The sequence below is a fragment of the Marmota marmota genome, unplaced genomic scaffold (genome assembly GCF_001458135.2).
Source record: "Marmota marmota marmota unplaced genomic scaffold, marMar, whole genome shotgun sequence".
NCBI lineage: Eukaryota > Metazoa > Chordata > Mammalia > Rodentia > Sciuridae > Marmota > Marmota marmota.
In genome coordinates, this window is record NW_025999928.1 from 36,307 (window position 1) to 61,591 (window position 25,285).

The 25,285-nt window shown below is 40.2% G+C and overlaps 1 protein-coding gene, 1 long non-coding RNA gene and 1 pseudogene across 4 annotated transcripts; 1 reads left to right on the plus strand and 2 right to left on the minus strand.

Moving 5' to 3' along the window:
- The first annotated feature begins 2,273 nt into the window (after positions 1-2,273).
- Positions 2,274-7,278, plus strand: LOC107159468 (spermatogenesis-associated protein 31D1). Its single transcript, XM_048800412.1, is given in 5 exon segments — positions 2,274-2,428; positions 2,989-3,049; positions 3,321-3,951; positions 4,047-5,006; positions 5,077-7,278. Coding segments are annotated over 4 exon segments (3,603 nt in total). The 5' UTR covers positions 2,274-2,428; positions 2,989-2,996; the 3' UTR covers positions 7,036-7,278.
- A 2,014-nt stretch (positions 7,279-9,292) lies between these two features.
- Positions 9,293-21,598, minus strand: LOC107159481. Of its 3 annotated transcripts, none has more exons than XR_007346534.1 (4): positions 19,069-21,598; positions 16,185-17,903; positions 15,704-15,810; positions 9,293-9,945 (listed from the first exon to the last, which is right to left on the minus strand). It is a non-coding gene; the product is annotated as an uncharacterized LOC107159481 (long non-coding RNA). The 3 variants fall into 3 exon arrangements; XR_007346535.1 differs by lacking the exon at positions 9,293-9,945 and having other exon boundaries at positions 14,311-15,810; positions 16,185-17,433; positions 17,597-17,903; XR_007346533.1 differs by lacking the exon at positions 9,293-9,945 and having other exon boundaries at positions 14,311-15,810.
- Positions 11,521-13,194, minus strand: LOC125615929 (annotated as a pseudogene).
- Positions 21,599-25,285: the final 3,687 nt, after the last annotated feature.

Consider the following 25,285-nt stretch of genomic DNA (forward strand, 5'->3'; position numbering starts at 1 on the left):
CCTAACATGAGCTCTTTAAGAGCAGAGCCTGTGACTTACAGATGTCTGTGTCTCTGGGTCTCCAACAGGAAAAATTTGTTAAATAAAAACTTGAATGAGCTTGCATATCAAAGAGACAGGGAAGTGGCAGCTCTTGGCAGATTTTTATCCTCAAGGCAGCTACTTGCTCCTGCCTGATTGAAAGAGGGCTGTGCCTGACTTGGAGGCTTCTTACCTGGCCAAAAGAGATCAAAGAAGAGTGTCGGCCATGCTCATCAAACAGAGGGCTTCCGGGCTTAAGAAACTCATAAGAAATTAGGAGACAGTTCAGAGGAGAGCTCACATGAGTTAAAGAGATTAGAAAAAGAGGCAAAGAAAGGAGGCAACATTCAGGATTTGGGATTATTTAAACCTGCAGAAAAGAGCCAGAATAAAATGTCACAGTTGATATTCAGACATGAGCAGGGTGGTTACACACCATAAATCTTCTCAGCACTCTTTATGTGTCCCATAAGGGTAACCAGGTGCAAATGCTCAAGACTAGGTTCTGTCCTAAGGATATGAAAGGCTAGGTGGCTCCCAGCCCCCAAGGACCAATGGGATAAATTTCTTAGCATACTGTTCCTCTTCCTGGTTTGAGAAGTCACATATGTTATGAAATTCCTGTGAAGAAGTGAGATGGTCTATATCTCAGGTCGAGTTTAAAGAAATGGATCAATATAATGAGTGAAAGATTTAAATATAAAAGGAGGAAATAATTGGTTCATATGAAAAAAATACACTGATTTGTTGAAGGATATGTCTATATGTCTGTGTATATATGGAGTAGGTCAAATCCTGTGTATAATTTTAAGCTTCCCTACTTCAGAAAAATAAATGATACAATCTTACAAGCATGCTTGAAGTTTTAATTATATACATTTAAATTAGGTTTATTTTATATTTGTGATGTTATTCCTTCTGAAGGTATTAAAAGCTAACTGAAACTCAAAACTTTTTATTTTAACATTCAAAAAACTAAGTACATGTGAAAGATCTTTAAGTTTTACATATGACTTAGTGTAAGATAAAAGTATTCTGTAGATAAGATGGATTTAAGAACATAGGTGACCCTGAGATATGAATGTCTGCATATAAGGAAAAATGTGCATACTTTCAAGGCAGTGGAATTGGTGGGGTCCAAGTCAAGGGCTCCAAGAGTAAGGGGGACTCAGGTAAAGCCTAGATCACAGAAAAAACAGGAACGTTCCCTGGAGTAATACATACTACAAAGAAAGATTAGAGTGGGAATTGGAACCTCAGGCCTGGACACAGGGTCTGCTGGTTGGTGGGCGGGGAAGGAAGGGACTGTGGGCACACCTTCCTCAGATGCTCAGAACCCTTTGTGACTCTACAGGCTCTGTGATGCAGGCCTGAGGTTATAGTCAAGCCCAGGCGCCCTCAGGGCTCAGATGCCTCAGGCAACCAAGCGATTCAGATGATGGAGAATATTCTCTCTTTTCTGGAAAGCAACATTCAGCCATGGCTGAACCATGCCTTAGATTATTTGGATACAGTCCCCAGCAGCATCTTTATGACTGGGGTGGTGTTGCTCCTTCTGCACCTGTGCTACCTGGTGTTCAAAGTGTTTTTCTCCACACACTCGGAAAAACCCAACATCCCAAAGGTAGGGACCCCCAACAGGGGTTCTTCTTGTGGCTTCCCATTTCCCTTCTCACATTAGTAAATGAGTTGGGTTGGATCAGAGAGATATGTAAGGTGGGAAGTGGGAATAGAGGATAAAACTTCACTCTTTAGGGGAAGAGATCAGGCAGGGCCAGGGGCTCAGGGAGGACTAAGATTTCCAACTGAAGCTCACAGACTATTTTAGGGTCTCGGTGAAGGGTTCCAGGAGAAAATGACAAAAAGTAATCGGTACTGATTGACATCCTTACTTATGGTGGGTTCTCAGAAGAAGTGTCTCTCCAGACACTTGATCCTGAGTGCCATACCCATATCACCTATCCTTCATTAAACCTCCTACATGTTGGGCTATTAAGGACAGCAGTGCTGACCTCTGAAGGCCTCTGATCAGAGGCTGGAGGCTGAGATCTCTCCCCAGAACATAGGGTCCTGTGAGGGAGGCAGATGTGACTGTTGGCTCCAGATTCTATGATCTCCTTCAGCAGAGGACTTCTGATTGAGAATGTCAGAATGTGGAGCTCAAGAAAAATGCTCTCTTACTTAAGCTTTCTAAAGAAGAAAAATTGAAAATATTGTATTACCTTAAAAAGTTAAAAGAAGGAAGAAATCTCTATTAATTAAGTGTAGAGTAATAATAATTGTAGAGAATGGATAGCTGAGTTTCTTAGAAAAAGGAGAATTGAAGTGAGTCCCAGGCTCTGATTCAATTATTTTTGTTCTCAGCAAAAGAAGAGATTCAAGAAGAGAAGAAGCAAAACATTCAAAGGTATGCTTCTTCTTATTTGACCTGAACACTCTAAAGGTGACCTAAGGATGTCAGTTTCTAACCACAGTCTCTCTCAGGAAACAGAGCCTCAGAGGAGAGAGACAGTGGTACCCCTTACACAATCCTCAGGGTCCCTACTGTGCTCATCCTGGTAATAAAGTAGTGATGGACATGGGCAATGGGTGCTGCTTAATAGGTGACTATGGGAGGTTGAAGCAGGACTACAGGTTGCTTTGAAGTCAGAACTTCTTTTTCCTGACATTGTGCAATGTACTTTTATTTCCTGGGTGATCAGACCCATCTCTGAGGAAATTGCTGAATTCAATGCTTATACCTGCTGGTTCAGAGCCTCTAATGGGATTAACTATGTGAAGAACTTCATCACTGAAGCCACACACATAAAAGCATTCTTAATGATTATTGCTCCAGTTGGACTTTGTCTTCAAAATTCTTGGGGGTTTCCAACCTGGATATTAATAAGCTTTTCCTATAAAGGGATCCCTGTGTGATCACTGTGTACAAACATTCCTTATGTATAACCCACTCTCCTGGTTTTCCAGGTCCAAGAATGAGCCAGAGAGAAACACAGGAGTTGAAGAAGCTGTTTTCTGATATAACAAGGTGATTACCCATTTCTTTTCCTTCATTCCTAGTCCCTTTCTCACATGTTCTATGCATTCCCCAGGGATTCAGTACAGCATGGCCTTCTCACAGGAAGGGGGAGCCCTAGCAACAGGTATGTGAGTGAAGGCCTTGGGAAGTGCTAAAAAGTGTGTTATGAGGTGAAGGATATGGGCAACGTGAAGGGGGTAGGAGGTTTCACCCACAGGACTGCAGACCTCCTTTTCCTGTATGGTCCTTGTTAGAGCTTTGTACTTTGTGTCCCTTACAGCCCCCTGGGCCAACATCAGGATAGAGACAACTTGCAGCAACTGTTACGTCCAGACAACCTCTGTAAGATGTTTAATGAGGTCAGTCATCTGCTATCTCTGGCACCCTTGGAAGATGTTGCAAGTATTCAGACACCTTTGGATTCCACAGGTTATGTGAGAAAATCATCACCTTCCAAATTCCCTGCTCTCTCCTCAGTCCCAGGAGGGGAACTATTGCCAGCCTCTCTGTTGAAGCTTTCTCCACCTTCCTCATTCTCTCTTCCCCCTAACATGGTCATGCCCTCAGCTGACCTTCTCTCACCTTCCCCGTTGAGTGACTCTCTGCCACCAGAGCCTCTTCCTGCCTTGGACTCCAAGGCCACAGAAGACCCTTTACCACCCCCATCACTTTCCCTCCCCCCTCCCCCACCACATCCCACTCAGGAAACAGACACTCTTCTACCACAAGATGCCACTCTGCCTGTGGTGAGCAGACCTGCTGGCTTGCCCACTTCTGTTCCAGTGGGAGGCATGGACCATTCCAGCACAGAGCCCCCTGCCAAGAATGTGCTGTCTTCCAATTTGGCACAAGATGATGTGAAACACCAATTTCCTGCCCTCAGTTCTGAGATCTTATCTGGGGGAGACACTGTAGCCTACTGTGTGGAGACTCCTAACATCTGGTTTCTGCCCCTTGCTGTCCTGACATGCCTGGAGCGACAACTCAAAAAGAGGGGTGATGTCCTCAAGTGGAAAGAAAAGGAAAAGAAAGCAGAACTTTTCCAAAACAACATCAGCCAAATTACCAAGGATTTTCTTCAGAGAAAAGGTCAGAGTCAGCTGCTGATCAGCAGGACTCGGCCATCTCTCTTCTTTCATGGAACGAAAAAGGCAAATCAGAGGAACCACAGGTGGATCAGCAGTCCCCTTATCCTAGGAGCTTTGAGGATCATTTACAGAAAAACTACACCCAGCTTTTCTATGGTGTCCCATCTCTACACCCCAAGTCCCTTAGCCCTAGTGTACCAGCTTCAGGTGATTATTCCTCAGCCTTTGTCTGCTTCAATACAGCATCCAATGATGCCACAGCCCACAAATCCCCAGTCCTTCTCTATACCCCACCTGCCTTCTTGCCTGTGAGCCAACCTCAACCCTTGCCCAAGACCTCTTCCCAACCTCAGCCCCAACATCTCACTCCTGAACATGCCCAGACCCAGCTTCAGCCTCAATCCCCACTCCCAATTCTGTCACCTCCTGAAAACCAGTTTAGGATCTGTGGAGTGCGTGATCTTGGACACAAGAACGAGGCACGATCTCTGGTGCCATCTGAAATTCATGACCTGGAATACAATGTGACACAAAAATCACAGGAAAGTCTGTGGGGTTTACCCTCTGTGGTCCACAAATCCCAGGAGGACTTTTGTCCTCCAGCTCCCAACATTGTGTTGGTTAACCCATCCTCCAAAGCTCATGTTGCAATCTCCATCCTTCCTGGAAATTATCCCCTCTCAGATGATCTTCAGAAGAAACTAGACCACCACCTTCGAAAGAGGCGTATCCAACACTTGTGGGGCCTGCCCCGCAGAGTCTATGCATCCCTGTCACTGATGCGACCTCTGGAAAAAATTCCTGAGAACTCTGAGTCAAAGAGCAGTCGTGGGCTCTCAAGAAAGTCTTTGGATAAGAGTCAGAGCACCAAAGATATAAATTTATAAGGGGGGCTCGAGCCAACCCAGAAACCTCCATGAACTGAGCTCAGGAATGCTTCCTCTAAAGATGGGAGTGAGGAAGGCACAGAGAGATGGTACCAAGATTGAGCAAAATCGTCATGTGCTGAGTGACAGAGATGATGTTCTGGGGTCTTCCTCAAGGAAGGACCTAGAAGGTCACTTACAGAGTCCATCAGGTGGAACTCCAAGTACCTCAATGGTGAATCCACTTCAGAAACAACTTGAAAACGCTTTGAACTCCCACCTGAGCAAGAAGTTTCAGGAAATCAATGAGGGTCAGATTCCTGACACTGTGCATAGATCATGACATTCTATCAAGATGGCATTGCCTGTAAGTGAGAAATCCACCAGACAAACGAGTCACAAACCTTTGGCACCAACCAGGACGGACAGCTCTGTCAATACGACCCAGGCTATTTCCTTCCTCAATGCTTGCAAGAAGAGGATGATGGAAGACCACATTACACTGTTTCATAAGAGGTTGATATATGGCCTTCCCAACAGGGTTCAGGAATCCCTAGAGATCTTTAATGAAAAAGATTCATATCACTCCTTTTCTCACTCCAAGTTTCCTTTTTCTGCCACCCGTATTTCTGGGGTGGATTCTAAACACAGCATGTCCAAGACCCATGGAGGAAGATCTAATGCTTTTCATGGAGACAAAGAGAAAACCAAAAATGCAATTCAAAGTCTAGATCGTCCTCTCCTTGCCACCTCAATCGTGGTCAAGAAAGAACAGGTGATCCTCACACAAACAGTCTTTGAGATCAAGCATGAGCATGTAGAGGACCTTCGCAGAATAAAGGATGGCAAACCATCTGTTCTGCCCCAGACACAGAGCATCATAGGCAAAGCTTATCAGAAACCACCTGTAGCAGCCAATAAATGCAGCCCAAATCTGCCCATGAGGCAAGCTGGGGTTGGATCTCAGGAAATACGACCTAAGAGACTGAGTTCCAGCTACAGTGTAGCAAGGCCTCAGGGCAATCGGATGCCCTGGGGAAGTTCTTCCATGTCCAAGATACCTGAGAAATCCAGGGAGACATTGAAGGCACAGGAGCTCTATGCTTGTCAGTCAAAACCTCCCACTGTCTTGACAACCAGAAAGCCAGAAAGCTCCCCAGTGTCAGATGTCTATACTCCTGAAAATTCCCCCAAAATACCAGTTGTGAGAGACCCTGGATTGTCACATCTTAACAATCCATTGCTTGGTGAGTTAAGGGCTAAAATGAAGAAGGGGGAACCTAGCCAGAAACAAGGCCATAGCAATGGCATACCCCTTGTTTCAAATAGCTTGACTTCCAAGACCTTCCTTAAACATGACCAGGGTGCTGCCTGCAAGAACATGGCAGTTTCCCAGGTCCTGCATGTCCACCTGGACAACACACAGAGCATGAAGCATGGGCAGGGACCCTGGGTCCCTAAGCTTGACTTTCACAAAGGCCAAGATAAGAACTGCCCAGCAACCGCTAAGACAATGACCCCTCCAGGACCCAAAACACTCAAGCTTGGTGGAGGGGATGCAGGGTTGGGCACATGCCAACCCAGAAGGAGGAGCCACCACCCTCAAGACAGGACATTAGAGCAGACACTTGGGAGCAAGTCCTGCTCAGCCCAGTCACTGAAGGGACAAGCTCCTCCTGAAAGCCTCAGAAACCAGATGAAGAACTTTTTTCAATGGCTTTATCCTAACATAAAAGGCAAAAGGCAAGAAGGTTCCCCAGAAAACGGCAGCTCCCCATCATCACCTGTGCAGGGCAGAGGCCTAGTCCAAAGGAGAGCTGCCTTTACTGGGAATACTGACAACCCCAGAATCATGAGAGACGGTGAAAAGGTCCTGGGGGAGAAACGTGGACACTGGCATGGAATCAATGTCACCTGCCCCCAAGAGCCACATTTGTCCCCTGTTAAGTCTGGAAAACTCAGCCCAAGGCAGGACTCGAGGTCCAGGCAGAATTTGTCCAGGTGCATCCCTTCAATTACAAGGCTCCTTGCTCTAAAGTAACAAGGATCAACTCCATGCCCCACAGGGATCGAAAGACTCATTCAAGTCTCACCTGTGGGCATCAAGTGGGCCAGTTGTCTCTGGTTGCCCCTTTCTGTGCTGAAGCCAATTTGGTTATTATTCCCTAATTTGTAAAGAGAAAATTCTTATCCACCATTTGCAAGAAGGAATATCTCCTATAATAATTATCCCTGATGGAAATACTGAATGTCCCCAATAAATGTTCTTACAAGAGTTTTCTTTGTATTGTGTTGAATGCATGGTTTGGGGGTCACCCCATTGGTTGTGGTTACGGAAAGAAAAAAAAAAATCAGTTTAACCCTTGCCCATAATTGCTTGCAAGGTGACAAGTTCCCTAGAGCTCTTCTTGAAGGTATGTTACCTGCCCCTGAATCCCCTCCCCTCCCTTGTGAAGTTGGAGGAGGTGGCAGTTTCCAACCTCTTACCTTTGACTTAATGGCATTGTATGACAGTCCACACTTTCCCCCATCATTGATCAAGTAGAGAGAAGTACATTTTCTTAGAATAAAATGACTTAGTCATTTTTTAAATAAAATTTGTCACCAATCAGCCTGTCACTGGTGCATGACCCTTTCCTGGGGGCATTTAGGGCATTGCCAAAGTGGATTCAAGCAAGCTAACAGAACATCTGGGAAGAGGAGGTGCTGCTTAAGAACCTGTCACATGGGCATGGTAACGTATTTTAGAAGCATACTGTTATCTTGCCATTGAGGTTCCCTTACTGGAAAATCACCTAAGGCAAATGGTCCCTCTTCATGAATATTTCTTCAATCTGCCTGGACTGTTGTTGATGGTTTTGTAGAGTAAAGGGGTCTCTGCTGTCCCTGCCTACAACTGTCAGTGTTAAGAATATCAATTAGGGTAAAATAAAGCTAAGAGTAATGAAAAGATATCTTAGGGTGAGTCGGAAAGTAAGAAAAACATGCACAGAGAGTAAAGAATGACATTGTTGGTGGAAGAGAGGTTTATGCCCCATCATTCCCACATCCTGACCCTGGCATCTTCTTGCATTTCCCAGTGTGATTCTGCCAGCATTTCTCTGAGGCTTTTCAGGGTACTGCAGAGCTTATGTTGTACTGGCAGAAGTAAACATGGGGCTCTTCTTTACAAGAAGACAGCTGATTGGTTGAATACAGACATGTCATCCTTACCTTTAGGGAAGGTGCCATTGGTACATTCTTTCTACCCATGCTTATAACAATATGCAAGATATTGCCCTTATGAGGATGAGAATGCCACCATTGATCTTCCTGGGCTAGATGGAACCATGATATATCTCTCAGATCACTTTGAGCTCCTGATCCCACAGTGAATGCTGAAGTATGCACCAGGTTTACAGATTTTCACCTGCTTACCACAGACCTGTATGGAATGCTACACACATGAAGGTGACTCCTCTTGCACAGACTGAGTCTCAAAATTGAGTGAGTTTCCTAGGGGATATTTGAATAGGTTTTCCAGGAAAAATTGTGAATTCTGGTTGGCAAAATCAAAACAAAAAGCTGTCTACCACAGCTTCCTTTTAATCTAACTAGAGTATCTTCTTTGTCAGAATTCAAAGCAGTGTTCAAAGCTCAGAGTTGCAGAAGACATACAGATTTTGTGGAGTCCCTGGGATAAACAGATAAGGAGTTGGTAGAGGAACTGGAAAATCACCATGTATGGACTAGTTAATAAACTGGTCTTTGATCCATATTGTCCTACCTTAGGATTCTAACCTTTGGTCCAGTTTAATTATTGACACACTTACAGAATTTATCACCAGAAAAACATCTCCATCTGAGAAAACAGAACCATCCCCCTATCCTTCTAGTTTATGCTCTTAAATTCTGAGGTGTCAAAAATTTTTCCATTTCTCATTCTATCCACAAAGGTCTTCATTCCCTCCCTCTTCATCATAGAATTGTCTATCAAGTAACCAACATTAATAAAGCTCTACTCCAACTGAACCTCATCCCATATATTTGATCCTCCTTGTCCGGGAAAATCCCATCTCTCTGCTTTTCCCATGGATGCCTTCCTATAAGTGATGGATCACTACTGGATTCAATCTAACAGGTTTACTCTCACCACAGTGAAGTCATAGTTGGTCCCGTACTATGTGGAAATAATTCACTTACTTATTCCCCAAATAATTATGGTATACTTACTCTCAATAAACAAACCTCATGAAGCTTAGGTCACTATTCCTTAGTCCATTCTCTCATGACACATTTATTCCAACTCTCTACACTTTCTTCAAAGTGGGGTCATCTCTACTTGTTGAGTCAATGTTCTAGACTCACAGTTCATAGAGGTACTAGAAGCCATCACATGGAATTCGTATTAATAAACTTTAAAAAAATACTCTATGCATCCTCCCCCCATTTTATATTTCTTCCTGTTATACAGAAAGAAATTTTCTTCCAAGGGCCTAACCTGAAAGGAATTCCTGAAGTATCTATATTGAGGAACAGCTCAACTCCAGTTTATGGACTAAACACATCCTTGCCAGCTATTGTTATCAGCTCCTCCTTCTTGTCATATGGAAATTAATATGTTACTTTTTAAAAGCTTTTTATTACAAAAATGTTTAAAGATATACAAAAGCAGATAGACCCACATAACCATTCTGATAGCTACCACTCAACTTTTGTAATTATGGATTTGGCATCTGTGATGCACCCCATTTTTACACTATGAAGCAAAGTGCATTTAACTATCTCATTAGTCATTCCAGATGATAAGCTATGTATCCTTTTTCAATGTTCTCACAGTCTTTTGATAGCACATTAAGAACATACCTGTCCATGTACAGGTGTGTTAATAAACTGGTCTTTATTTTTTTTCATTGGCTTTAAACAAGAGATTTATGGATTTTGACAATGCATTCTTCTCCTTTATTCAACCCTGAGAAGTCAATTGGGCAAATTCCTCACTATAACAGCAATCTTATGAATTAACTGTACAATATGTCAATCCTTTAACCACATAGTAACTATCACATGAAACAAGTATAGGCATAAAAAATTGAACCTCTGGATAAAAAACTATTTACAAGAAAACAATTCTTGTCACTCATTGACAGTGATTGTTTCCATTTAATCCAGCAAACCAAATATTTTTATTTCATCTCTTTCCCTCAATGCCATTTTGTAGCAGATTATATAACAAAATGCTCAACATCATGAGTCATCAGAAAAATGCAAATCAAAATCATTAGATAACTCTTCACACCTGCTAGGATGGCTAGAATGACTATCAGGAAGTATGTGAGAATATGTGGAGAAATCAGAAAGTTGTATTCATTGCTGGTTGGAATGCAAAAGTGTAATACTTTTGGAAGATAGTCTGTCATTTCTTCAAGATGACCAACACAATTGACCCACAACTTAGTAATTCTACTCCTATGTATATTCCCAGGAGAAATGATATTATATATCCACATAATAACTTATGCATGCATATGCATAGGATTATTCATAATATCCAAAAAGTGGAAAAAACACAAATATCCATAAACCAATGAATGGATAGACAAAATGTGGTATGTCCATATAATGGAATTTTATTCAATAACAAAAGTATTCATACGTAGTACAATGTGGGTTAAATGTGAAAACTATTGATACATGGTAGAACATGGATGGATAGTGATATCCTGATCATATATGAGGCAATTAAATGTCCAAATTAGGGAGATGTATAGAGACAGAACATAGATTAATGGTTGCACAGAGTCAAGGGGAAAATGTGCAAGAAGAGTAATAGATAAATGGTGGGAGACATTGAAATTCTGAAAATATTTTAAAATTGACCCTGGTGATAGATGCACAACTCTAATGATCACACTAAAAATCATTGTATTACATACTTTACGTTGGTGAATTTTATGGTATGTGAACTATATTTCAATAAAATTTTTAAAACAGTAAAGGATCTTTAAAGATTGTTTCTAGATGATAAAAAAGGGATAGGAAGCCAGGCATGGTGGTGCACCCTGTAATCCCTGCAATTTGGGAGGCTGAGGCAGGAGGATTACAAATTCAAGACCAGCTTGAACAAGTTAGCAAGACCCTGGCAATGGGTGCTACCCAACTGGTGGCCATGAGAGACGTCAAGGAAGAACTCCTGGTTGCTTTGGGTTCAGAACTTCTCCCTCCTGATGCGTAAAGTAAAACTTTATTTCCTAGGAGCTCAGACTCATCTGTGAGGAAACCACTAACTTCATGATTCACATGGTGGTTTCAAGCATCACAACCACATACATATGTGAGATTTGTTGTTATCATTGGCCATTTGACCTTCTCTATGGCTTTCAGATTTTGATATTCTAAAGCATTTTCTACCAAGGGACCTATTTTTATTTTTTTTTTAAATTAGTGCATTATAGCTGTCCATTATATTGGGTTCATTTTGACATAATTTTAAAATCATGGACTATAATTTGCTCCATTTTATTTTATTTTTATTTTTTTTTGAAGGTACAGTTTTATTTTTTTTCCAGCTTTTATTCCTTTAACATCTTAACAAAAGAAGATTTCCCAAAGTTTAAAAAATCTTTGAAAAATATACAGTTTCATATTATTTACACAATATATGAGTACAGGTTCCAATATCATACAAATATTGTAATGTTAGAAACACAGTTGGAAGGCATAATGTAACTCACTGCTTTTAGATGAAAGACTAATGGACAAGTTTTCATATTTCAACTATCTTTGTTACTTGTTATATCCTGATATATGAACTATTAGGCACCTGAGAGGCTGGAAGACTACTGAACATGAGATGAGCTTCAATACCTTCTATTTTGTTTGATCTTATTTATTTTTAAAACTTACCACACTTATCTCTTTACAACTTTGCTTTATTCTCACTACCCTAAATGACCAAATAATAACCACATGAACTGTTAATGTATACATGAATCTAAAAATCAAACATAAAAATGAATAGCCAAGTTATATAAGATATATATTTAATCCCAGGCAAGTCCCTATGGCTTCATGAGCAACTTAGATTCTAGAGACAGGTGTCAACACTTCAGTTTCCATGCTCTGAACTATATTTTTAAAAAACATAAAAAAGGACTGACAATAATTGGAATAATTCATCTCTTTATATTCAAGAAACCTAAGATTAAAAATTCTAAATTATAGTTTTATTTATACTTAAAAATACATTGGAAATTCTGCATATGCCCATGATCAAGCTTATTTTCAATGCACATTACTTCAATTTTGATGACATGGTTTGTTCTGACAAGTCCTTTTACAAGCTGAACACCAAAATAGGGAAACTCCTGTAGATTTTCGCTGGCATTGCCACGGATGATGTGTATTGCTTCCTTGCTAATGGTGATGGGTGACTCTCATCTGCCTTTTATCACCTGAACAGTTTTCCGACCATAATGATAATAACTGTAAACTGATGCAGCTGTGGTGAAAGCTGTAAAATACCAAAGCATCCGAAGGTAAATGCTATCACCATAATTGAAAACTGGAGCTGCCAAAGAAGCTGCCACCAAGATTAACTGAACTGCTGTGTTTACCTTGCTGATGAACGTTGGTTTTAATCTAGCAGTAGCATAACAAGGATTGAAATACTTAGCTAGTGTTCGCGGTGTTGGAAGAGTTCGATATCTGACATAAAAAACAGCAGCAATCAACATTACATCTCTTGAAATTATCATATAAGTAAGTGGAACAAATCGGTTAGCCCAGCTAAAGCAAAAACTCCTAGTGCAACATTAAAATCTTCTTCAATAATCAAATATCCCAAAATTGGGGCCAAGCCAATTCTTGTCATTGACAACATATTTGGGATTGTCCATGGATTTTCATACGGACTGGGGGCGCTCGCCGGGACCCACCCGCCGCCCGGGGCCTCCGCGGCGGCGTCCCCTCCTGCCGCAGGCCCGGGGGCCGCTTTGCCCGCGCCTGAGCAGTGGCTCCGTGGGCCGGCTCTGGGCAGCCGCAGGGCAAGCGCGGCCGGGCGCAGCGACCAGCGCTCGGCCTGGCAGCTCAGGCAGCAGGGCACGAGCGGAAGCAAGGCCCCGCGGGAGCGCCCCTTACCCGACCGCACCCCTAGCACCCAGGCGGCCGCACGCAGGGCCCCCCACGAGCAGCGCGCCAAGCGCGAGGCGGCGAAAGCTCAGCAGCTCGGGTCACCGGCGAGCCTCTTCTCCATAGAGACCCCGAAGTGCCGGGGAAGCATGGCCGCTGGTGCCTCCATACTAGTTTCCTGCTCCATTTTAATCCCTAGTACTTCCCCTTTCTCTCTCCTCCCCTTACCCCCATTCTCTTTTCTCCTCTTATCTTTCTTCTATTTATTTATAGTTTATGGATAAACATGATGGTGAAATTAACTGTGCTATATTTATATATAAATATACAAAGAAAACTTTGGCTAGATTCATTTCACATTTTTGTGCTTCCCTTTTCCAGTTCCTTCTCCCTTCCCTGAATTCCCTTCCTCTTCTCCACTGATCTACTATTTTCATAGGATTTTCCCTCTCTTTTTTCTTCTCCTTACTTCAGTTAAGCTTCCACATATGAGAGAAAACAATCAACCCTTGACTGCCTTGAGTCAGACTTTTTTCATTTAGCATGATGTTCCATCCATTTCCCAGCAAATCCCATAATTTTATTCTTCTTTACAAATAAGTAAAACTCCACTGTGTATATATACCACATTTTCTTTCTCCATTGGTCTGTTGATAGACACCTAGGCTGGTTCCATGGCTTGGCTACTGTGAAATGCACTGCTATACACATTAAGTGGCTGCATTCCTATAGTATGGTTTTAGATCTTTTGGATGTATACTGAGGAGTGGAATAATTGGGTCGTATGGTTGTTTTATGCCTAGTCTTTTGAGGAATCTCCAAACTCCTTTAGTGGTTGTACTAATTTACAGTCCTATCAACAATGTATTAGAGTACTTTTTCCCCACATCTGCACCAACATTTGTAATTTTTATATTCTTATTAATTGCCATTCTGACTAGAGTGAGATGAAATCTCAATGTAGTTTTTTCATTTCCCTAATTGATAGAGATATTCAACATTTTTTCATATACTTGTTGACCATTTGTATTTCTTCTTTTCAGAAGTTTCTGTTTATTAATTGGGTTATTTGGTGGGGGGGGGGTATTAAATTTTTTTGAGTTACTTGTATATTCTGGATATTAATGCCCTGAGGAGCAGGTGGCCAAGATTTTCTCCCATTCTGTAGATTCTCTCTTTCCATCTTTGTTTCCTTTGCTGTGTAGAAGCTTTTTAATTTAAAGCCATCCCACTTATTAATTCTTGGTTTTATTTTTTATGCTTTAAGAGTCTTGTTAATGAAGTTGTTGCCTGTGCCAATATGTTGATGTGTTGAGCCCACATTTTGCTCTAACAGTTGTAGTGTTTCTGGTCTAATTCCTAGGTCTTTGATCCACTTCAAATTGTCTTTTGTGCAAGGTTAGAGATAGGGATCAAATTTCAATGTTGTACATACAGATATCCAGTTTTCCCAGCACCATTTGTGAATGCACCACATGCTTTCTTCAATGCATGTTTTTTGGCAAATTTTTCAAGTATCACATGACTATATTTATATGGTTCTGTCTCTGTGCCATCTATCAAGTTCTATTGGTCTTCATGTCTGTTTTCAAATACCAAGCTGTTTTTATTACTATAGCTCTATATTACAATTTGAGGTCCAGTATTGTGATGCCTCCAGAATTTTCTTTATCCACTGGTCTATTAATGAACACCTAGGCTGGTTCCATAACTTGGCTATTGTGAACTGTGCTGGTATAAACATTAAAATAGTATAGTATAGTATATATAATATAGTGGCTGCATTTCTATAGTATTTTTAGATCTTTTGGATATGTACCAAGGAATGGGCTAACTGAGTCAAATGGTGGTTTCATGCCAAGAAGAGCTTGCTCAGATCTGCTTTAGCTATTCTGAATCTCTTATTCCTCCATATAAATTTCAGAACTGTTTTTCTAGTTCTGTGAAGAATGTCACTGGTATTTTAATGAGGAAGCATTGACTTTGTGTAATACTTTTGGAAATATGGCTACTTTGACAATATTATTTGTGCATATCCAAGAATATAGGAGGTCTTTTCATCTTCTAAGGTTTTCTTCAATTTCTTTCCTCAGTGTTCTATAGTTTTCATTCTAGAGGTCTTTTTCCTCCTCCACAAAGGAACTTTGTGTTTCTACCTGCATTACAAATTAAACATTTTCCTGTCTTTCCAGGTCAAAAAAAAAAACATGTTTAGAGAACAGAAAAAGGGAGAAAACTGCTCACTGTTATGATAAAGTGATTGGTTAACCATTTCCCTTCTATTCTGCTTCCCTTTTTAGGATGCTGTACCCAAGGATTCAATGCAGCCTTCTCTTGTTTTGAGAAGGGCAACTATAGCAACAGGAAGGTTATAGAGTGTGTTGTGAAATTATGGATATGGAACAATGAGAAGAATTTAGCAGGTTTCAGGTGGTTCCAGCCCAACCAGGCCAATGGGCCCTTCCTTTCCATGTTTTTGTTCTAGATACAGCTTTGTACTTACTATCTCATGCAACCCTGTGAACTAGCATCTTTAACATCCACATTTTGTTAATTATCATATCTGCATTCCTCTGTGAGAAAATGCTAAGATCAATTACCTGCTGTCCAAAGAGTCCCTTATGCTGCACCCTCTATGTCTCTTTGTCTTCTGAAGCTTATATGACTGAGTTGTCAAACATCCTGACATCCACACTCTCAGCATTCCCTACAGTAGACAAAATACCAAGCTTCAGTCTTTTCCACTATCCCTTTAATTCCCTCACCTAACAAGGTCACCCCTTAGCTAACCAACTTTCACCCTCACCACTCAGTCCCCAGAGCTGATTCCTCCCTTGGATTTGAAATTCCAAGTGAACCACTTTCTATTCCAACAACTTCTGCTTCCCTGTCTCCCACCAAATCATACTCAGGAAGAAGAACCTGTTCTCTAATGAAAGACCACTTTGTCTCTAGTGGATATATCTGCTGGTTTGTATATTTATATAACCAACTCTCAAAGGCACTGATCATTAAAGCACGACAATGTCAGAATTCTGCCAGTGGCTAACCCCCACCGGGAACATGTTATCCCAAGATTACCACATCTCATTTTCAGCATGAGCATTTTCCTCTCCAACTACTTGAGACTTGTCTCCAGGGAGATTCTGATACCAAGCACATGGAGTCCAGTAGCTTTAATTTCTTTGGCTTGAATATTCTGGCACTATTTGAGAGACAAAGAGAACAACTTGCTAGAGTGTAGGGGGGAAAGAAGAAGAAAATTTTTCAAGACAAATGTGGTTTGAATACCAGCAGATATTCAAGGAACTCATTGCAGTCACTTGTTGACAAGCAGAAGAAATTAAAGCTAAATAAAGGCATCTGTATCTTCATTGGCAGCTATTATATGTGAAGACTTTGGGAGGAAACTTAAAACAGTAGTCAGATCTTCTGGGGTCTTCCCCTGCTACACAGAAGGTCCATAGTGGATACTCCACAGGGTTCTAGGAGCAGTCACCCCCTAGAATCTCACTCTTGTTTTATTCAGTGGCATATGTAATGTTCCTGCCCTCTAAATGGAGGATTAAAGGTCTCCCTCACTGCCTCTGTCCCATCCACTTTCCCTCACTAATGTACATTCCATTCCTATTGCTTTCCTCAAACCAAGATTCAATACCAGATCCTATCTCATACTCATTTCCATTCCCATGCTCACCTTCAATCCCTACTCATAGTCATCTTCATCCCAGAATAAGGACTATAAGGTATCATTCCATAGATTCTAAAATAAAGCTGACTTTCACATTTCAATTGAAGATCAACCCCTGGAAGGACATGCGTGTTACCTCCACATCTCTGTGAGCAAATACCTAAGAAAATCAACTTAAAGATTTATTTTTTGGCTTAAGTTTTAGAGGTTTCAGTTCATGGTCACTGGAATTCATTGTTTCTGGGTCTGTGGAGAGGCAGAACATGGCAGGTACTTTTGCTCACCTTCTGGTGGCCAAATAGTAAAGAGAGAACTAAAAGGGGCCAGGGACAAAATGTACCCTCCAAAGGCATACCCCCAGAGACTTACTTCCTTCAACTAAGTCCCAACTACTAAATTTTCCACCACTTCCTAATAACTCTGTCAGCTGGGAATGAACCAAGCCTTTAACACACAGCCTTTGGTATATATTCCAGATTCAATCTATAACATTATGCCCTTGCCCCCAAAGATTCATAAGCATTTCACAATGCAAAACACATTCAGTCCCTCCCCATAGTCTTAATAGTTCTAGAAGTGCTTAAAAGTCCAAGTCCAAATTCTTCTTTGAGTCTCAGGCAAACTCTGAGCTATGAACCCCTACAAAAATTAAAAAAAAAAAAAAAAAGAAGTTAACTATGTCAACATAAAATAGCACAGGGTAAACATCCCCATTCCAAATGAGAGGAATAGGAGAATACCAAGGATGAAAACTAGCTGAGAAAATATTAAATCCTCTAACTATGTCCAGCATCTGAGGCACCTGTTGGTATTTGATGTAAGCTTCATAGGACTTGAGCATCCTGACTTTATGGCCTTGCTGGCTGAAACCCACTTGGTCACACTCTTGGGCTGGCTCCACTGCAGCTTTCCTCAGCAGATATTCCTGGTACCTTGGTATCTCTAAATTCTTGAGGTCTTCATTGCAGCTTCATTTTCACTCTTATAGCTTCATATAACATCTTCTCAGGAACTATCTGAATGAGTTCCATTTCAGCCACACTTTTCCTGGCCTCCAAGGCCTTCATTTGAAATCTTGGTGGAACTCACAACTCTTGCATTCTTTATGCCTGCAAAGCCAGCAACACCATATGGATGATGCCAAGATTCGCTGCCAGACCAAGCAGTGGTTAGGCCCCCTTGAGCCCAGATATAACAGTCCTGGAGAGACTGGATAGTTGAACAAGGTGAAATGAAACCTGAGGAATAAACTTCCTAGATGGCCCTGTGGGAGCAGGGCACCTAGGTGCTCTCTTGTCAAATGAAATATTTATACTTTTATGCCTTTGACCATGGAAGAAGTAGTGTCTCACTGATAACCTGAGACCCATCAAGACATCTTTCCTGTTGTTACAGTGCAAAATATTTGATTTATTTTTAATGGTGATCATCCCTTTAGCAAATATATCCAACAACTTCTGCTTCCCTCTCTCTTTCTTGGAAAGAACTTTACATAACTCCTTTTCTGGTCAAACTGCAAGGTTTTCAAAAAATCTTTCTGCTCTGATTTTCCTCCCAATTCTCTCCCTAAAATCTGTCTAAAACCATCTAGATTACCCATGCCACAGCCTGAATGTTGTGCTGCCTTCACATTTTATCTGCCAGATAAACTAGTTCATTACCTTTAAACATGGCCTCGCACAAAATACCAGTGCATAGACCAAATGTAGACAAGTTCTTTGCCCAAATATATTAATGGTGTCTAGTTTAATTCTCAATAGAGTCCTCATTTCCATCAGACACCTCGTGAGCATAATCTTTACTGACTGCATTCTTATCGCCATTCTGGCCTTCTGAATTCCCACCAAACTCTCCCATTAAACTCTGTTACAGTACTCTAAACCTTTTCTGACATCATGATCAGATATAACTAAAGCAATGGCCCTACTCCCAGTACCAATTTTCTATTAGTCAGCTTTCTATCCCTGTGACAAAACCCCTGAGAAAATCAACTTAAAGGAGGAAAGATTTATTTTGGTTGTTTCAGAGTTTTAATTCATGGTCCTTTGACTCTGCTGTTTCTGGGCCTGTAGTGAGGCAGAAACATCATGGCAAGAGAGTGTGTTAAAGCAAAGCTGCTAACCTCAGTAGCAGAAAGCAAAGAGAGAAAGCCATAAAAGTCCAGGAACAAAATTTAGTCTTCAAAGGCATGACTCAGTGACCTATTTCTTCCAACTAGGTTCCACTTCCTAAAGTTTCCACCAGCTTCCAATAAGTCACTAGGTGGGGACTTACCTGAAATACATGAGCCTGTGGGGGACATTTCAGATCCAAACTAAAGCTGCCGTACTGCAGAAACAAATAATTTGCAAGGTTTAGTCATTCAGCACTCAAAATGAAAAGAAGCAATTTGCTCTTTGACTCCCAATATTTCATTCATCAGACAGTCTTCCCAAGTCTATGTTCTAGTCTCCATCTCTCCTGGCCATTATTATAGCAGCATTGAAGTCCATGAGATCTTGTAGCTTAATGTTCCAGAAAGATTAATCCCATGCTATTACCTCTGAACCCATAGTAATCTAGGATTTATAGGATTGAAGGAACCTTAGTGAAAATCAAGAGAACCATCTCAGCACAACTGCAGACATAATCATTTGATATTAAATGTCCCCCAAGGGTTATGTTCTAAAGGCTTGGTTGTTAGTTTGTGGAACTACTGGGAGATGGAGAAGCCTTTAGGAGGTGGGGCTTAATGGAAGGAAATTAGGTCATTGGGATACTTTTGAAGGTGATACTGGGAACCTGCTCCCTTCCTCTCCCCTCTTTTCTTCCCAGCCGCCATGAGGTGAGCATCTTCATGCACTTCCCACCATGTTATTTTGCCTTGCCAAAGGCCCAAAGTGGCATTATAAAACAACCATGGACTAAAATCATGAGCCAAAATAAATATTTCCTCCTTACAAATTGATCATGACAGGTATATTCTCATAGTGATTTAAAAAAAAATTGACTAACTTGCAACCCTCTGAACTTCAGGACTACAGGATCAAGTATCTAGGAAAGATAGAAATGATTCACCAGAAAGTTTCCATCAGAGGATCCCAACAAAGCTTCAGCTAAGAAGGGGCATGGCAAAGAATCTTGTGCATATCCTGAGGAAGTTCCCTTTATATAATGCATCAGTGGTCTCAGAATGTTTTCTAGTGAAGGGTTTGAGGCTGTCTGAGTCAAAAAGTGACTGGGTACATAACTCAAGAAATGACTCAAAATGAATTACCATGTTTCTCAAAGAGGAACTTAGATTAGGATTAAATACATATCCTTCTCACATTTATGCAGGATTTCTGGCAGATAACCGTGGATAGGATCCCTACAGCTATGTGTCTTTAATGACTTCCTGAGGACAATAATTGCCTTCTCTGAAAAAAGAAATTTGACACCCCTGTTGGGTAGGATCTATTACCATATTACCATTCTGGAACTTTCCTTCATTACAAAACATAACAGACGTTAAAAGCCAAAATTCTAAGGTTTCCAGTGAGTCAGAGATGGAGTTGTCCCCTAAAGGTTTTTGAATCTATAAAATTCCATTATGTTGAGAGAAGCTAAAACATGGCCTCTTCCTTAACTGACTTTTCTTCATCTTATAACCATAATTTGGGGGTGGGGAAACAAGACCCCTTAGGCAAAACACTAAAGATTTTCATGGAGACAAGAAGGTGCAAAAACATCAGTTCCCTGTCTGGATCATCCCTCTGCCATCACATCTATGGGCAAGGGAGGACTGGGCAGTTGCCATCTGGTACAGATCATTAGCTTACAGAAAACTTCCAGACACTTGAGGATGTCACAGACTCTTTTTACCCTGCATACATAGCATCATAAACAAATTAAGAAAGAAAAAGACTGTACCAGCCAATAGCTAGAGCTTAAAGCAGCCAAGAAGGCTAGAATGAGAAATATATGAATCAAAGGGTGAAAGGGTAAATTCCATCCATAGAATATAAGTTCTTCAGAAAAAAAGGATGATGGGGAAGAATTCAGAACATTTTTCAACATCCAACATATCCAGGCAGATATTCAAGGCCTCTGGGCTCTGTATCTCTTCAATCACAAGATAGTGGTATCCTGACAACCAGCAAGTTGGGAAGCTCCCAAATGACAAATATGAATGTCAGTAAAGTAGAAAATACCTTGACCACTGAACATACTCCACCAAGAATATCCATTCTTGAAGATCCTATATTATCAGACCTTAAAAAAAAAGCTATCTAGTGAATTAAAATTTAAACTGGAAACTTGAGTCACATAACCAGGCTCTCCCAGCAACTCGTCCCTTCCTTCAGACAGCTTGACTTCTGATTCCTCACTGACTCACTTCCACAGCGTCTCCAGTGGGGAACTGGCAGCTTTCCAGAAACTCAATGTCAACCTGGATGACTCAGGGATTAGCACACTGCAAAGCAGGCACCCAGGGTCCCTAAGCAAGTCTTATGCAAGTGCCAGGATAAGCTTCTGACCAGCTGAGAGGAGAGTGAGCCCTCCAGGATGCAAAAGAGTAAAATACAGAGGTGAGAACTCAGGGTTAGAGTCATCCAGAGCAGTAAGGAAGAATAATCCTGCAGAGGACAGAAAAGAGAAAGAGGATTCCAAGTCCTTGTCACAGAAGTAACCATTTTTCTCCTGAAAGTTTAAGACATGCGTTGGGGCAGGAAAGATGGTGGACTGAGATGGACATCATTACCCTAGATACACGTATGACTGTACATATGGTGCGATGCTACATCCACTACATCAGTACAACCAGAGAAATGAAAAGTTGTGTTTCAATTGTGTACAATGAATCAAAATGCATTCTGCTGTCATGTATACCTAATTACAATAAATAAATAAATTTTCTAAAGTAAGAAAGAAAGAAAGTAAAATGCATCTAGGTATGACTTACAAAAAAAAAAAAAAAAAAAGACACAGTAGGTTTTTTGTTTTGTTTGTCAGTTGGTTGGTTGGTTTACTCTGGCTGTTGTTGTTTTCCAGCAGGTCAAAAACAGGACAAGAAAGTGTCCTGAAAAAGATAAGTTCATCCAGCCCTAATTTTGTGCAGCCCTAAGATTGAGTTGGAAGTAGAGCATTAATTATGAGCTATCAGCCTCCTGAAGCCCATGAGCTCAAGGTACTCTTTGACAAGATCCTGAAACAGAAACTGGCACATAAGAATGTGAGGTCTTGGAGTTGAGCCAGCAGAAGGAGGAACTGCACAATCCTAGGCAAAGCCTAAGTAGGGACAACCTTTCAACTATGGGACTGATTCTGACCCACAGCAAGTGGAGGAAGAGGAAGGGTCAAGTCCCTGCTCCTGCAACCAAGAAATTGGCTGTCCTGGCTCAAGTTGTCTTACAAGTGTTAGGTGGATGAGAGACAATGTCAGACTCCCAGAGAATATGTCAGGTATTACTTCAGAGTCATCGAGTTTCCCTACACTCCATGGAGCCTGTGTCCCATTCAAGCTTCACCTGCATGCACATATGCCAGGAGCCCCTAAATGTCCTCCCACTTGCTGAAGACACTGGGTTCTGAGATTTGACTATTGTATGCAAACAGAACATATTACTCCTGTACTTACAAGAAGTAGAAATTTCCCCCAAGGGGATAATCTAGTTCTTGAGATAAAAGCCTCCAAGTGTTCATAATACATCCTCTGATGAAAATAATTTCTCTTTAAGAAACCCTTTTTTGACATTGCCAGTAAATATTATTTCTAATATATAGTAGTATTCCCTGTGTTCTGCACTGGGGTAAGAATTTTATGTATCCAGAACTGTTCCTTAAAAAGACAAGAATTTTTTTTTTTTTAACTCTGACTGCTACTTGCATACTAAAAGATGATTTTTTTTTTAAATTCTAAAAGATGATCAGTCATTGTAGGGAGCCTGACAATGCCCTTCTTGTTTACCCTGGGTCTTTAACACTTCTCAGAATTTAAAAGCTCTATTTTTTTCATTAAATAAAAAGTTTAAAATTTACCAGGCCTTTTCAATGTGGGGAAACCCTTAAAATTCAGACCTTGGCTCAAACCATCTTTTCACCTGCTCCCTCACTATCCTAAATATCAGCTGCAGGATGGGTCAGTTACTCTTTCATAATAGAGACAGAAATTACCCTTGCTTCCTTATAGCAAAGTTTTGGAATTGGAAGCAAGGTACTGGTTAGGTCCTGAGGTCCGTAGCAGGGACAAATCTTCCTCCTAGATCTCTTGGTAAGAAATAAATTTCACCTGCTTCTAGAGGCCATCCCTTCTCTGCCTCAGAAAGGTTAATGAAATAGACAATATTCTTTGCCTGTAACAAAAATGGAAAACAGGTGAAGGTCAGCCTATACCCTTTCTCTGTCCTTTCTTGAACAATGGGAAGGACAGAACTTGCAGCTCTGAAGGAGGCCAGGAATATGAATATTTTCCTGAAGACAGTGGCTTACATTCATAAAATGCCCTCAAATCGTAAATGGTGTTATACTGAATTACCTGGCCAAAATGTAACATAAATATTAACAATATTTGCAATGAAGAATATAAACAAAAAATAAAGAGGAAATATAGGTATTGAGAATAATCTCTTAAATATGTTGCAGTTACAAAGCAAGTAAAAAAATGAAATTACAGACTAAGTAGAAAATAATTACAAGCGAGCATCACATGTAATGCTTTCTGGTAAATGGCAAAGATTATAATCAGGAAGTAAATTATTTGTTTAAACTTGTTACAAAAGGAGGAAAACTAATAAATTAAGTCCTTAAATGCATGGAGTAAAGTGCAACAAAACAGGAACAGAAAGAATTACTAAGTTTAAGAATGAATGACAACAAAAGAAAAAAAAAAACAGCTTAAGTAAGTTCAATAACCAATTCTTTAAGAGAAAATGTTGAGAGTCTCTAACCAGCAGGGGAAATTAGATGTTAATTCATTAAATATCAATTCTAGTTTTATATTTTATTTTTTTACTTTGTGTTTTATTATACTTGCATAAGCCCCCCTATTTAATTCTCCCTACCTTTCAAATAATTCTTCATCCTAATATGTAATTCTCTCTTATTAATATTTTTATTTTTAAGAGCATAATCTATGCTTTTTAATTTTTATTGCAAACATAAAGCAAGGGTCTACAATCACATCTGGGCAAGATTTTTAATTAAATTTTATTTTGAGATATAGATTCCTTTACCCCAATTTCCCCAATGGTACATCTTATAAATCTACAGATCAAGCCCATAACCAGAACATGGAGGTTGATTTCATCAAGATGCACACTGTCAGCCAGGTGTGGTGGCACATGCTTGTAATTCCAGCAGCTTGGGAGGCTGAGACAAGACGATCCAATGGACAGATCAAAGTCAGCCTCAGCAACTGCAAGGCACTAAGAAACTCAATGAGACCCTGTCTTGTACTCATTGATAAATCCCATCTCTTCTTCCGGTGTACACACCTTGGCCTCTGATATCCACCCTTCTACTATCAATTTCTATATTAACAATTTTTTTTAGATTCCCTATATAAATGAAATCACACAGTGTTTCTTTCTGTGCCTGGCTAACTTCAGACAATATTTTAAAATAGGATTCCTTTGAATTCAGAATGTCTGATTTTAGTCCTAGCAGGCTATAAACTCTTTTCATAAACATTTGTCTCTAATTTCCAGATGCATATTATTTTTCCTCTAGATAATTTAGTAGGCATTTGGATGAGAGGAAGAAAAATTAAAGTAATGTCTTATAGAAAATTCTAGAGTCAGGGGAAAATATAATAAAACTAATATAACTGAATCTATAAAAATATAAAATTACTAGCATAAAAATTAATACATAAAGTAGATCATATTTTATATTTTGATGGGTTAGATGTATAGAACTGTTTTCAATGAAAAGCTTAGAAAATATTATGTAAAATCACTAAAAATTTGTTAAATCTAATAGCCTTTCCTTTCCCAAGATTTAGAAACGCTGATATTATCTTACACATAAAATCATAAATTTACAAATTAATTGGGACATTGAAAGATATTTCAATTCAAACTATTTTACAGAAGGACAAAGTGAGGCTCCATTAAGCAGTTGGTTATTACAACACATCACAAGCCCATAGGGAAGCCAGAGTTAAAGTCACAAAGCCTATCTGTCCATATACTTGTTTTCTCTCTCTTTTTTTTTTTAATTATTAAAGAAAATTAGTGGTTTGAAAACTAAAACACCACAGTGCTATCTTTAAGAGCTGAAAGCAAAATATTGACACATATATCTTCTTCTTATTTTTCTTTATACTCTTATCAAGTAATGGGATTTATATATTTCCTAGCAGCAACATGGTCAGCAGTGGAAAGTGCTATACTACATTAGTCAGGAAAATCCAATTTTGTGAATTTTTAAAAAATAATAATGCTTTTGAGCAGCATACCTGACATGAAATCATTTTCCATCTTCCTGCAGTTCCCACCTCCTCCCAGTAGTCCATTAAAATTATTAATTC